The sequence below is a fragment of the Miniopterus schreibersii genome (genome assembly GCF_964146895.1).
Source record: "Miniopterus schreibersii genome assembly, chromosome: 8".
In the NCBI taxonomy this organism is placed as follows: domain Eukaryota; kingdom Metazoa; phylum Chordata; class Mammalia; order Chiroptera; family Miniopteridae; genus Miniopterus; species Miniopterus schreibersii.
Window position 1 is genome coordinate 64,200,112 of NC_138109.1, and position 15,415 is coordinate 64,215,526.

At 39.2% G+C, this 15,415-nt stretch overlaps 1 protein-coding gene across 5 annotated transcripts in view; it reads right to left on the minus strand.

Moving 5' to 3' along the window:
* Nucleotides 1-14,679, minus strand: part of CDKAL1 (CDKAL1 threonylcarbamoyladenosine tRNA methylthiotransferase) — a gene marked incomplete at its 5' end in the record, with an annotated part of 552,436 nt that extends 537,757 nt beyond the window's left edge. The window contains 5 exons of one of the 5 annotated variants that reach the window (XM_081143988.1): nucleotides 1,421-1,533; nucleotides 2,451-2,623; nucleotides 13,732-13,775; nucleotides 13,855-14,055; nucleotides 14,590-14,679. In XM_081143988.1, coding sequence (XP_081000114.1) covers nucleotides 1,421-1,533; nucleotides 2,451-2,620 — 283 coding nt within the window. Of the gene's footprint in view, nucleotides 1-1,420; nucleotides 1,534-2,450; nucleotides 2,630-13,731; nucleotides 13,776-13,854; nucleotides 14,056-14,589 lie in introns of those variants that run through there. The other 4 variants (XM_081143990.1, XM_081143989.1, XM_081143991.1 and 1 more) reach the window with 4 other exon arrangements.
* Nucleotides 14,680-15,415: the final 736 nt, after the last annotated feature.

Genomic DNA, 15,415 nt, shown 5'->3' on the forward strand with positions numbered 1-15,415 from the left:
AGTGGCAATCTACTTCTAAACACCATTCTCCTAAAGAAAGGGACCAGGGCTCCTTGGAAAAGTGGTTGCATCCAAGGCTGGGAAGGGAAAGTATGATACTAAAACATCTTGAGGTGCCCGAAAATAAGAAAATGCTCAATAAAGAATGGGGGAGGGGGCCCAAGCCGGTTTGACTCAGTGGTTAGAGCGTAAGACTGCAGACTGAAGGGTACTGGGTTCGACTGCAGCCAAGGGCACATACCTCAGTTGCAGGCTCAATCCCCAGCCCTGGTTGGGGCTCATGCGGGAGGCAACCAATCCATGTGTCTCTCTCACATCAATGTTTCTTTCTCTTTCTCTCCCTCTCCCTCTCTCTCTCTCCTTTCCACTCTCTCTGAAAAGTAATGGAAAAAATATCCTTGGGTGAGGATTAAAAAAATAAAAACAAAAAGAATGGGGGACATGTTGAGAAGACGCAGGAGTCAGCCTGAACGAGGTCCTATGGCCAAAGTTGGAACAATGAGCAGCAAGATAAATAATGATGTGCCACACTACATCTCACAGAATAAAAAAAAAAACTCCATGAGTTCATACTGACATAAGCTCTTCCTTACCCAAGAATTGCAATTAATAAATGTAGATGAAAGAAGAAAACAGAAAATCACCATTAAGCAAATAATGCAGTAATAACTGTTGCAGACAAGATCCACTGACAGATACTAGAATTAGTAGACAAAAAGGTTGAGGAGAAACAGGATATTTATTCATTACAATGAGAAAAATATTAACTTTACTGTGGAGAAATCTAGCAGACAACGGTTAGTGCACTAGTGATAAGAGATACTGACATCATGAACCATCTGATACGATGCACTGAGAAGGAGAGACTATCACTTCTGTACTCTTGCCAAAAAATGCACACATCAGACAAACCAAGTTCAGGGACATGCTACAAAATAACTAATCGGTTTTCTTCAGAAGTTCAAGGTCAAAAAAGACAAGAAGCAGCTGAGGAACTGTCACAGATTGGAGGAGACTAAAGAGACATTACAAATAAATGGAAGGTGAGAGCCTAGAGTGGATCCTGGAAGAGAAAAAGAACATAAATGGGAAAACTGGCAAAAGTCAAAACATGCCTATAGTTTCGATAACAGTACTGCACTAATGTTCATTTCCTGGCTTATTAATTATACTCTAATTATGTAAGATGTTAACATTAGAGGAAGATGGGTAAAGGGATATGCAAACTCTATACTTTTACTACTTTTCTGTAAGTCAAAACTTATTTCAAAATAGTTTTTAAAGATTTTTAAAATATGAAATCCATAGTTATGTAGGCAATGTATAATAGTTATCTTTTTGTTTTGCATTAAAATCATTAAGTTATGCTAAAATATCCCTGAAAAATTTAATCAATAAAATATACTACAGATCTCATTACCTGTAATTTTATATCCATAAGCAGCTAGTTGTCCAGCCATATATTCTCCATCCGAATTATTATGAGAACAACCCCATGTTCGTATCCATATTTTCTGTATGCCTGGAATAGTGCTATTAAACAATCAATAAAAGAAAAAAGTAAGTCTCATTAAAGGATTTTTAAAATAAAAAGCACTAGAGGATTTCTGGGCATATTATGCAAAAAAAAAAAAAAAATACACTCACTGCAAACCACTCATAAGCTATTCATTAAAAGTACTTCATATATAAAAATAGAGTTCAAAAATGTAATAGTTTTAGGGGGACAAAAGGGCTTTCAACTTGGATTGCCCTAATAACTTGTAATTAAACAGAAATTACCTTAAGGACATGTTCAGGAAAAATTTGATAAACTTCAGTCATTTTAAAAATAGAAGCAAATTTTAAGTCCATAGATTTTAAAAGCTTAATGTTCCAAACAAAATAATCAAGTATACTGAAACTTCCAACAAATTATTAAATAAATAAATATAGGCATATTAAAACTATACAACTGCATAATAATTTCTGGCTAGGTTGTATTAGAATTTCATCAGAGACCTAATAATGTAAACAACACAATAATTCATTTGTGTCCAATGCCTGTACATGAACCATAAATATTTGTAAATTTGCTAAGAAAAATCAAATGCCCAAAAAACCACTGTCTCATAAAACCCACAAATTCCAGTAAAAATTTTAATTTAGAAGTAACACAAAATTGCGTACCAGGTACAGTAACATCAAAGAGAGTATTTGGCTATCTATATGCCAAATATTGTCATAGGCCCTGCCTTCAAGAAACATGCAATTTGACACCTTTTTTTTTTTAAAAACCAGTTACTTTGTTAAATTAAAAAACATTCAAATAAAAAAAAAATAACTACATATTTCCTCTCAAAAAGTTCAAACATTTTTTTAAAAGAGACATTATGAATATCAGGTAGACCAGTATTACCAGCCTCTCCCCTGGCATGATACTGAATTTAAAGAAACAACAACAATCTCACCTATCACTTGGTGGACTGTCTTCCTCTTGCAGATATTTTTGGGTGTTTCGCCTTCGCACCTTTGGAACAATGTGCTTTCTTGCAAAATGCCTATCTTGTGGCTTTGAATCTTGCTGCGACACAATATCTTCTATGTCATCCAGTAGTGTATCACAGGATGCAGAAGGCATCTTCTTCATCATATAAAAAAGTTATAAATGATAAAAACTTATGAGTCCCTCAGAAAATCCATTTAACATAGCATCACCTATAAAATATCCTTGCTAAACCTGAATCCAATAAAGCTTTTAGATTTAACTTCATGTTTACAGAGCATGCAAAGATAAAGAAACACAAGGAAACAATTAGACAAATCCTATTGATAGTGGGACATTCCAAGGTTCAAATGGAACTATGCCTTCAACAAATCAATATCATGGAGTAAAAAGCAGGAGGAACTGTTCAAGATCAAAGGAGACTTAAAAGCCTAACAACTAAATGCAATTCATGTTCTTGTTTAGATCTTACTTTGTCCAACCAGCTGCAAGACATTTGGGGAACAACTAGGGAAGTTATAATACGAACTGGGTATCAGATAATATTAGGATAGTACTATAAATCAATGATTTTCAACCTTTTTAATCTCATGGCACACAAACTAATTACAAAATTCTAAATCTGACAAAAAATAGGTATAATTATGATTGATTTACAAAAAATAATAATGATAATAATAATAGTAATTATCTACCACTTTGGTTCCAAAGTGACTTTTTAAAAATTCAGTGCCTAGCCCAGCCGGGTGTGGCTCAGCTGTTGAGCATCGACCTAGGGTCCAGGAAATCACAGTTTGATTCCCTGTCAGGGTACATGCCCAGGTTGCAAGCTCGATCCCCAGTAGGGGGCATGCAGGAGGCAGCCCATCAATGACTTTCATCATTGATGTTTCTATCTCTCTCTCTCCCACTCCCTTCCTTTCTCTGAAACAATAAAGATATATTTTAAAAAAAATAAAAATCAGTGCCTACACTTGTATATAAGGACTTCTGGTATCAAGAATTAGCCAATCAGATGTAAGCCTATGTGACATGACCAATAAGATGCAACTCTATTATATGACCTACAGATTTATGGTTCAAGACAAGGCATTCACACTGAGTGGCTCTTGTTGTGTTAGTTGTCACTTTTTAATTGGACAATCTAAGGGAAATGAGGTCAGTGCCCTGATTGGTCAGGTATTGCATATTTGTTTGTTTTTTTAAAGGTTTTATTGATTTTTAGAGAGAGAGGAAGGGAGAGGGAGAGAGAGGAAAACAATGATCGGCTGCCTAATGGGACAACACCTAACCAACTGAGCCATACCAGCCAGAGCTGATATTACATGTTTTGAAAATCTTTGTGGTGCACCAGTACAAATCACTGCTATATATCATTAAATATAAAGTATTATCCTTATGTTTTAAAATCCTTATTTTATATACTGAATTTATATATATTATTTATATATTATTAAAAATCTTATAGTTTTGGATATGCATACTGAATATTTGTAGGTCAAATGTCATTATGTCTGTAATTTACTAAAACAAAAAATTAGATTAAGACATACGGAAAAACATTTACAACACTTAAATCTAGGAAAAAGATATGTTGGTGTTCACTATCCTATTCTACTCTCCTGAATGTTCAAAATTTTTGTAGTCAAGAAAAGAAAATGTGGACACAACTTCAAGGAAGAAAGAGAAGACATTCTTTTCCCTATCTCTTCTGCTAAGTAAAACTAAAACTTGGAACATTATATATGAAATAAACTTACGAAGACTTTGAAAGGTGGAGACAAAAAGGAAGACAGGCTAGGAACCTTGGAATCCAAAAAGACCCCACAATGGTGAGTTCCTTGGGGGGGGGGGGGGGAGGTTGCCTCATATTCCAAGACATAGAGCTAAAGAAACCAGCAACCAAGAAGTGCCAACAAATATAGACAAGAAAAGCCCCCAACAAAAGCCTGTTTTCTTATCAAAGAACCAGAAAAGGGGCAGCCTAGCAAAGCAGAAAACTTTTAGAAAATAACCATTCTATTAAAAACAAAAATACAAAAACTCCACAAAACTATAGTCCTACCTCCAGACAAGTCACAAAGGCCAAGTGGGAAGCCCTGATGTCTTCCTTATGAGTACATAATGAGGCACCCCAATACACCCCACCAGGATAGAATCAGAAGGCCAAGTTGGGACCCTAGACCTCCAAAGCAACCAATGACCCAGTAATGAAGCCTCACCCAACCCCCAGTGTCAATGAAGACCAAATTCACATACAAGTTTAAAATTAAATCCCTATCAAAATCCCAGTGATATTTTTTGTACACATTTGAGTTCCAAAATTTATATGGAAAGGTAAAGAAATTAACATGTCTAAGCCAACTGGTAAAAAATAAAATACAGTGGGAGGAATTAGCCTGACCAATTTAAGACTTATTAAGTAATTAAGACTGTAATATTGGTAGAATATAAACACAGATCAACAAAACACAACAGAGAACCTGGAAATAGACCCACATAAATATGCTCAAATGATTTTTCATAAAAGTGCAAAAGCAACTCAGTGGAGGAAAGACAGCCTTTTCAAAAATGAGTGCTGAAGCAATCAGACATTTATAGACAAAAATAAACTGCAACCTAAGGCTCACACTTTATACAAAATTAATTCAAAATGCACCATGGACTTAAATGTAAAATGTAAGACCATAACCTTTAGAAAAAAATCATAAGAGAAAATCTTCTAGACCTAAAGTTAGGTGAAGAGTTCTTAGACTTGACACCAGAAAGCACAATCCATAAAAAGAAAAATTAAATACAGACATCATCAGAATTAAAAGCTTTTGCATTGCAAAAAACCCTTTTGGGAGAATGAAAAGACATACTACAGAATGGGAGCAAACCTTTGCAAATCTGACAAAGGACTGACGTCTACAATTCAAAACACCAAACTGAAAAAAAACCCACAATCCAGTTAGAAAATAAACAAAAGAAAAAAGAACACACAATCCCGTTCCTTCACCTAAGAAAATATACAGGGGGGGCAGGAGAGGACAAGGGGGGGATAAATGGTGATGAAGGAAGACCTGATGGGGTGGCGAACACACACTACAGTGTACAGATGATGGGTTACAGAAGTGTACAGCTGAAACCTACGTAATTTTATTAACCAATGTCACCCCAATAAATTCAATTTTTAAAAAGTGCAATAGATACAGATACAAAAAGAAAGATACACAGAGGCCTAATAAGCACACAAAAAGAGACTCAACATTACTCCAGTTATCAGAATGGCTAAAATAAAAATAGTGAGAACACTACATGCTGACAAGTATGCAGAGTAACTGAACCACTCCTACAATACTGACGAGAATACAAAAATGGTACAGTTGCTTGGGGTGGAGAAAAAAGTTTGGCATTTTCTTTAAAAAATTAATCATGCAACTGCAATGCAACCTGGCAATTGTATTTCTGAGGGCATAATCCAAGAGATATAAAGACTTACACTCACACAAAAATCTGAACACAAATGTTTATAGTAGCTTCCTTTGTAACAGCCAAAACCTGGAAACACCCAGATGCCCTTCAACTGGTTGAATAGTTAAACAAACTGTAGTACATCCTTACCATAGAATTGCTATGCAGCAATAAAAGAGAAGGTTGACATGTGAAACAACCTGGACGAATCTCCAAAGAATTATGCTGAGTGAATACAGCCAATCCCAAAAGGTCACATACTGTTATTACTTTTATGTAACATACTTGATATTGAAATAAAAGTACAAAAATGGAGAACAAAATAGTGGTTGCCAGGGATTAAGGAGAGGATAGGTAGGAGGAAAGTGAACCTGACCATAAAAAGGCAACATGAGAGATCCCTGTGGTGATGAAAATGTTCTATAACCTGACTATATAAATGTCAATATCCTGGTTGTGATATTGTACTATAGTTTTGCAAGATATTACCACTGGGAGAAACTGGGTAAAGTGAACAGCATTTCCACATAACTTTTATAACTGTGAATCTACAATTGTGTTAAAATAATTAAGGAAAAAAAAACTATCAGGAAAAAAAAAACACAAAAAGTGTACTTGAACACACTTCCTGGTAGTACCATGCCCAAACACAAAGCAGTGCTCACAGTCAACTCATTACTTCATGAGGTTTGCAGCGTTATTACCCTCACTTTGAAGAGCAACCTGAAACAGAGAGAAGCTAACTTATCCAAGAAGCACAGAGACAAATGCATGCCAGATGAGCCCGAGCCCAGATGCTGTGTGGCACTCTACTGCCTACTTAACGTATGAACATTGAGTGACCCCTCTTCTCATGTGGGCCACCTAAACCACTGTTAAGAATCCTATACTCTCCTCTGGTCTCAGACTTTCTGATGAAATTTCCTTCTTCTCATTTGTCAAATTCCCATCTTTCCATTAACAACTTTCAATTAAGAGTGGCTACTAGCCAGGCTCATTTTGTGCCCTTTATTGTAATGTACTCTTTACAACTATGACAAATTATGCCCTGTAAATCAGACAAACTTGTGTTCAAACCTCAACTAGATTTTCATTATTAGTAAGAGCAAAAGATTACAAATAACCCACATGGCAATCAATCAAGGACTTGCTAAATTAGAATTAACATACATGCCACATGATCATGGAGGGACTGTCAGTAACAGGCCTCCTCCCCGAGACACAAGAATGGGGCACATGTCCCAAGCCTGCCAGAGTAACCCATTCTCCTGGCCACAGTGATTGGTTCATGGTTGGATATGACAAGCCCTGCCAATGAGAATAATCATGAGGATTTCTGTGCCAGAGCTAATGTGAGAGATGGCTTCTCTTTTCATTGAAATAGCTAAGTTGGAAGGATGTCAACCTGATGATACTGGAGACCAACTTGCCTGTCACAGGGCAGAAGGCTACCTAAGGAATGAAAACTAGTAAGAGCTGAAGAGATAAAGACCCACACTGTCATTATTTGAGCACCTGGATTCCACCAATGCTGCCCTACTCTGCCCATTCATGTAAGCTAATCAATTTCCTCTGTGGCTTAAATTAGTTTGAGGTGGGTTTTCTGCTCTTGCAAAAAAGAGCCCTGGACAACTCAACAAACTAGGTAAGGTGAAATGAATTAAGTCAGTCTTTCTCAAACGGGTTCTATTTGAGATATTAACCATCAGTGAAAAAATGGTTCTGTGGTCAAATTAATTTAGGAAATTATGCCTCTTTATAGATTCCCAGCATGCATTTGTACAGCAAAGACTGTGAAGAACTGCATGCAGTAAAGAAACAAACTCATTTATCTTAGAAATTTTCTGAAAATTAATTTCTCATGGGTCTCCTCTTAATAAGGGTAAAGATGGTATTGAAAACAGAAAGCTTGAATGAAGACGACCTGAGATGCCCTCCCATATTCTGCACAGATGGATGACTTCCTTCGTTTACCCATAAGTGGTTCTTTGCCCATATACTCAGCCTACCAATCTGTTACTATGAATAACTGTCCACCTCCCTAAGAACAATCCTTGTACTCTGACCTACTCAAGCAAAGAATTCCAGCAATGCTCCCTCTTCCTGCATCTTCACTACTTGTCTCCCTACTGAATCATTACTATCTGGATATAAACATACTATTATTTCTCCCATTTAAAAAACAAAAACTTCCTCCATTTACTGTCTCCATCACATTTCTCTCCTTTAAAAAAAAAAACTCCTTGCAAAAGCTATCTACACTTACAATCTACAATCTCCCCCTCCCATTCTCACATGAGTCAGGCTTTCACTCCCACCACTCCACCAAAATTGTCTGTCATGATTTCAATGACTTCCAACAACATATACAATTCTGTCATCTTATATGACCTCATCTGTAGGACACCACACTCTTGGAGTTCTCAAACTCATACCTCAAGGAGACTCCCCAAGTCTCCTTTGCTGGCTCTTCCTCATCTTCAAGTTCTCACCATTGGGATGGCCCCACAGCTCTGTTACAGGACCTCTTCTCTTCTCTAGTTACAGATATATCCTGTTCTCATCTGATCCCATGGCCTTGAAATACCAACTATATGCTTATATAACTGGTCCCAGTCCTCCTCTGAACTTCAGACTCACATGTCCAACTATTCAACACCCTAATAGTTATTTCAAACTTAAAAAGTCGAAAAGAGAACTTTTGATCTTCTCCCCTCCTTACCCCATACATAACCACCACCAAACACTACACCAGATCCTTCCACAATTTTCCTCATCTCATTTAAAGGCAATCCCAATCTTCTAACTGCTCAAGCCAAAAATCCTGGAACCCTCTCTCTAATCCAACACACCAACAAAACCCTGTTAGCTCTATCTTCAAAATATATTCAGAATCTGACTATTTCTCACCCTACTCACTGTTACATTCTTGGTCCAAACCAACATCACCTCTTGCCTAGATTATTGACAGTTAGTCTCCCTGCTTCTATCCTTAATTCCCAAAGGACATTTCATCATAGAAGTCAGGGACCCCTTTAAAACCTAAGTTCATCTCAAACTTCTGATCAAAACTTTCCAATGTCCTCCACCTCAGAATAAAAAGCTAAAATCACTACCCAAATCTGCAAGGACATATGTAATCAACTACCTGTTATCTCTCTGACCTTGCTGCCTGCCACTGTCCCCATCACTGCACTCAGCCACAGGGGCTGCCTTGCCACATCATACCTCTCAGGTACACACTCATCTCGGGATCTTATTCTTGCCTGGAACATCTTCAAGTCCTTCAGAACTGTTCAAATGTCACCAGTGAGGCCTTTCTGAGCAACTCCCACACTTCACTACATACACATATACTTCCTATCCCTATCCCCACCTTGTTTTCTTACCATGGCACTTCATCACCTGCTTAGATGTTTTCATTATTTTGTTACTATCTATCTCCTTCTACTAGAATATACTCTATGAGGGTAAAGACCTTTGGGTGTTTTGTTCACTGTTTTATCCCAGGCGAAGACTAGAACTATGTCTAGCATATTGCACGTTCTCAATAAATATTTTTTACTGTAGACTACCCAGTCTAACAAAGTATGGCCCCTAGCTATTCCCTCTGCCACCTCCCACTCTGTACCAACAGTACTAACCTTTTACATATTCTCTGAGTAGGAAAAACTAGTTTCTGACTCAGGGGCCTCCACAATTGCTATTCCTCTGCCTGGAATATCATCCCCCAGATATCTGTGTGGCTTGCTGCCCACTTATCTATTCAAATGACACCTCCATAGGGAGACCTTTCCTAACCACCATGTCTAAAATAACCACATAATGCCCAGCCGACATGGCTCAGCGGTTGAGCATCAACCTATGATCCAGGAGATCGTGGTTCAATTCCAGGTCAGGGCACATGCCCAGGTTTCGGGCTCGATCCCCAGTAGGGGGCGTGCAGGGGGCAGCCAATTAATGACTCTCATCATTGATGTTTCTATCTCTCTCGCTCTCCCTTCCTTTCTCTGAAATCAATAAAGATATATTTTTTAAAAATAAAATAACTACACACTGACTCAGCTTTCCCCACACACTCTTACTAACCTCTAACTCTGTGTTATGCTTCATTTTTCTTCATAGAACTAACCTACCTGATACCATATACACAGTTGTATCTGTGTTTCTCATTACAGTGTAAGCTCCACAAGGACAAAGGCATCATCTCTTTTCATCACTATATCCACATCTATATCAATGCCTAGCACATAGCAGACACATAGTACTTGTTGATGACTGACGGAATGAATGAATGAAATGCTCATTTAAGCTAAATTTAGCTAACCTTTTTATAAAAAAGGAGAAAATTCTTACTCTGGGAGAAAACTTGAAGTAAATACTTAATCCCTAGGGTTTCTTCCATCACTATTATCCTAAGAAATAAAAATAAGTATAGAAGTCTAAGACCAGGTAGTGTCTTTAAATATTACTGAAGAGCTACTGAAGGACTATGAATTGAATGACATATTAAAAGTCATCTTTTTGCCCTGGCCAGTGATGCTCAGCGGTTACAGCGTCCACCCATGCACCGAAGGGTAATGGGTTTAATTCCCGGTCAAGGGCATGTACCTGGGTTGCAGGTTGGGTCCCTGGCCCTGGTCGGGGCACATGCGGGAAGCAATCAATAGATATGTCTCTCTCACATCGATGTCTCTTCCTCTCCCTCCTTCTCTCTCCCCTTCCCTCCCTCCCTTCCCACCCCTCCCTCCCTTCTACTTTCTCTAAAAATCAATGGAAAAAATATCCCCAGGTGAGGATTAACAACAACAAAAGAAAAGCCATCTTTTTTACATTATACAATTTTAACATCCCATAAACAAAAGAAGGAAAATAGAATGGAAGAAGAGAGATAAGAAGAGTCCGCTGCAGCTCACATACAATATCACAAAGTTAGAGAAGTAGGGAACATTGCTAAGCCTCTTATTTTACTGAAGTCCAGAAAAGCTAAAAAAAATTTGTACACTGATAGAGCTAGAATTAGAACCTAGGCCTTCTCTCAACACCAAGCTCTCCCCACTATGGCTCTGCCTCATTGCCAAAGCACAAGCAATGCAAGAGTCTAATCTGACCCTAAGATATAAACACATTCCAGAAAAAAATGGGCAAAGGAAAAACATGCAACTCACTTTAAGAAATGCAAATAGCTAATAAGCACAGGAAAGAATGCTCAAACACACTAATCGCAAGTGTTTAAACATCAATTATTTTTCATCCTACTGATAAAAAGACTGTTAGCTGAAAGCATGGTAAAACTGGCATATCCTTTCTGGAGGACAGTCTAGAAGTACATTTCAAACTTTAAAACACATATGTCCCTTAACCCAACAACTTCATTTCTAAAAATGCACTCTAGAAATGCATATCATACACCTGAACAATCTCCCTCACCAATAATACTGAAGCTTTTACTTCCAACAAAAGGTAGAAGAAATTGTCAGCCTCTAGAAATTTTGAAATAATAAAGAAATGAAAATTTGAGAATAAAAGAAATGCAAAATAAGAATTAAATGAAACAGAGGATCATATACAAGTTTTTCCACAAAAGTAGAGGAAATCAAGTTTGATAAAAGTAATAAAAACAGAGTCAGAGAAAAGAGAGATGTTGAAAACGATAAAAAGAAGACAAGCCCAGCAGGTGGCTCAGTTGGTTGGAGTGTCGTCCCGTATACCAAAAAAGCTGCAAGTTTGATTCCCCGTCAGGACACATACCTAGGCTGCGGATTCGATCCTCAGTTGGGGTGAATATGGAAGACAATTGATCGATGTTTCTCTCTTACATCAATGTCTCTCTCTCTCACACACCCTTTCTCTCTCTCTAAAACAGATCCTTGGGTGAGGATTAAAAAGAAATAAAAATTTTTTTAAAAGTAGAGAGTCTACAACATCCTAGAGTACTGTAACCTACATAGGTGATTTATTAGGAGAGCTTTTATAATATCAAATGCCCAGGTCCCATCCTGAACTAGAATCTCCAAGAGTGGAATTTAGGACTGCAAACGTAAAACCTGCCCAGGTAACTCCAATGAGCACACTGATTGAGAACCACAATTCTCCTGTAGCAGAGGTTCTCAGTCTTGAGTGCTCCTTGTATTCACCTGAGCTTTTGAAAATTACAAACTGAGCCCCACAGCACTTGAATCAATCTCTGGGAACAGAGCCTGGCCATCGATATTTTTTAAAATTTTCCAATAATTCTCATGTGTGTAGCCACAGTTGTGAAACAAAGTCCTACACCAGTAGTTTTCATACAGCAGTTCCCAGACCAGCACAATCAGAATCACTGGGGAACTGGTAAAAAATGAAAAGTCTTGGGCCATACTCTAGCCCTACTGGATCAGATGTTCTAAGTAAACCCAGCAAGCTTTAACAAGCCTTCCAGATGATTTTGATGTCTACTAAAGTTTAAGAAACACTGTCACAGAGTTATTTGTTCATAAAAACCATCTAGCATGCTTGTGAAAAATACATTACCTAGCCCTGACCGGTGTGGATCAGTTGTTTGGAGTGTCATCCCATACACTAAAGGTTGTGGGTTCGTATTCCAGGTCAGGGCACATACCTGGGTTGTGGGTTCGATCCCCAGTAGGGGTGCACACAGGAAGGCAGCTGATCAATGTTTCTTTTTCTTTTTCTCTTTCTTTTTCTTTGTTTCTTTTTCTCTCTCTCTCTTTCCCCCTTCCCCTCTCTCTCAAATCAATAAGCATGTCCTCAGGTGAGGATTAAAAATAATAGTAATACATTACCTAGTCAGCTGACTTTCAACAAGGGTGCCCAAAAAATTCAATGGGGGAAAGAACAGTCTTTTCAACAAATGGTACCGGACAACTAGATAGCCACACGCAAAGAATGAAGTTGCATTCCTACCTCATATCATATACAAAAATTAGCACAAAATGGATCACAGGCCTAAATTTAAGAGCTTATAAAACTCTTTAAAAAAAACATAAGTGAAAATCTGCATGACATTAGATTAAGCACTGGTTTCTTAGTTATGACACCAAAAGAACAAGCAACAAAAGGAAAAACAGCTTGGACTTCATCAAAATTAAAAAATTTTACGTTTCAAGAGAATGAAAAGACAACTCCACACAATGGGAGAAAAGATTTGCAAATCATACATCTGAAAAAAGTCTTATATCAGGATACAGTAAAAAAACACAACTTAACAACAGAAAGACAATAAACCAGTGTAAAATATGGGCAAAGGATTTGAACAGACATTTCTCCAACGAAGATACACAAATGGCCAATAAGCACATGAAGAGATGTCAACATCATGAGCTATTAGGGAAATGCAAATCAAAACCCTGAGATATCACTTCACACCCACAAGAATGACTGGAATCAAAAAGGCAGAGAATAACACTGTGGATTAGAACACCCAGAGAGAGAGAACAGCGAAGAGAAAAGGGTACAGGACCTCTTCTTGAGAAACGCCAAATTTAACTGCCAAATAGAAGAGAATCAGCTTTTAATGGAAACCAAGAAGAAGCCACCAGAAAGGAGCAAGTCAGGTGACCATAGAAGGCAAAGGCAGAGAGCACGGCAAAGAAGTGGGCACAATCAGTGCAACTTAACACAGATGAAAGATTAAGTAAAATGAATGAAAATGTTTCTTAGTGATATGGAGATCACAGCATTTCCATACAATGATGGTGACAAAACTACTAAGAACTTAAGCTATCTTTTTGCACATTATAACCTGTAGCAGGTCACTCAACCACGAAAGGTTTAAAATAAATGAGTACCTTGATTATCTGCAATTAGTCTCAAATCCTCTTGAAAGATGAGTCTGGAAAATAAAAAACTGATTAGAAAAAGCAAGCTCACAACAAGTCCGCGAAACCACAGTAAGGACTCTTTAAATTTACCTAAAAGAGATTAGCGTCCCTCAAAGACTGTCTCCTACAGCAAGGTTAATTATGCTCCATACTACTTCCAGCTTCTTGCTGATTAGGGCAGGTGTGTTGACATCTGCCACGTGCGCCGGGGCCGAGATCCAGCGTCTGCCCACAGTAGTAAACACTCTCCGGCACCATAACGCGTCTGCGTGATGCAATTAATACCAACAGCTACAAAACAGGAATAAAGCAATGAAGGAGGCATCCAGACCACCTTCCAACCGAAAGACGCGTGTGGCTCCGAGATTCAGACTGACTTTATGAGCAAACGGGAAAGAGAAGGGAACACACAGGCCGCCTGCTCTGATGACTAACTTCGGTTTAAATTCTTAACGAGACACAGCTCTGTGAAAGCTAAGTGCCTGCGACAGCCTCGTCCCGTCCTACGAATTCACCAGCGCAGAACGCGGGAGACCGGCTGAAGTGGATCTTGACCTCAAGGAACGAGGTCCTGGATGCTCCCCACAGCCCTGCAGCACCGGAGGCCAACGACCCTGCCCTCACTTTTGGCAGCGCTGCCAGCTCTCCCTGTTCCCCTATCCCAGCGGACAAGACCCCTTTTAACTGCGAAACAGACCATCAAACCACCCGCGAAAGACGGACATTGGGGGACTCAAGGCTCCGACATAAGAAGAGCTCCGGCCACACTCTGCCCCATGGGGACCCACCCGCCACCCTTAACCCAGAAGTCGGGAAATAACCAACCAGCCCGACGTGGGATCCGCCGCCGTCCGAGTTTAGATGGAGCTCGCCATGACACCGACGTCCCGCCACGCTCACGTGCGCATGCGCGGCGACGGTGGCCCGGAGAGCCCAAACCGCGTCCTTGCCGGAGCGCGCCTTCCGGTTCAGTCCGAGACGGTAGGGATCACGCTTCCGTTCCCTTGGGTGGCGGAGGCAGAAGTACACCCCCAAGGCGTCAGGTCCTTAGGGTCGCCTCATAGCCACCTTCTGAGCTATGTGTCAGTCACTGTGTTAAGGTAAGGGCTTCACGTGAGCGTCTTCTCCCGACTTTTTTATTATTATATCTTCTTTTGCCGAAGAGGAAACCGGAAGTGTGACGACCTGCCCCGAGTCGCTCCCCCAGCAGTGATTTCGCTGTGGGATGAACCCCGTTCTCCCTGAGCCCCCAGAACCTGCTCTTCTCATTACCTTTCTAGCGCACTCGGCCGTTTGTGAAGAGAGGTCATATTAGGGAAGAGAGTAGGAAAGGATCACGGCTAAAGAACAGTTGGTAGATTAAATTTAATGTAGTCCTTTCACACCAAGCGTGTTTTTTTGTGTGGGTTTTGGGGGGCTTGTGGTGTGTTTTTTTTATGTTTAGAAGGCAGTTTAGCAGAAAAAGAGGACTTTCGTGGAGCGTACGGATTCTGACCTGGTTGTCTTGCTTGTATCCCCTGAGGGATCCTAAGGACCTTCTGTTCAAATACACTTTCTGTCAGAAATCATGAGCTTTATGTCTGAGTGCGGGTTTAATTGGAGAGACTTGCAGCAGGAAAAGGCATGGCCTTATTTTATAAATGCCTTTGCC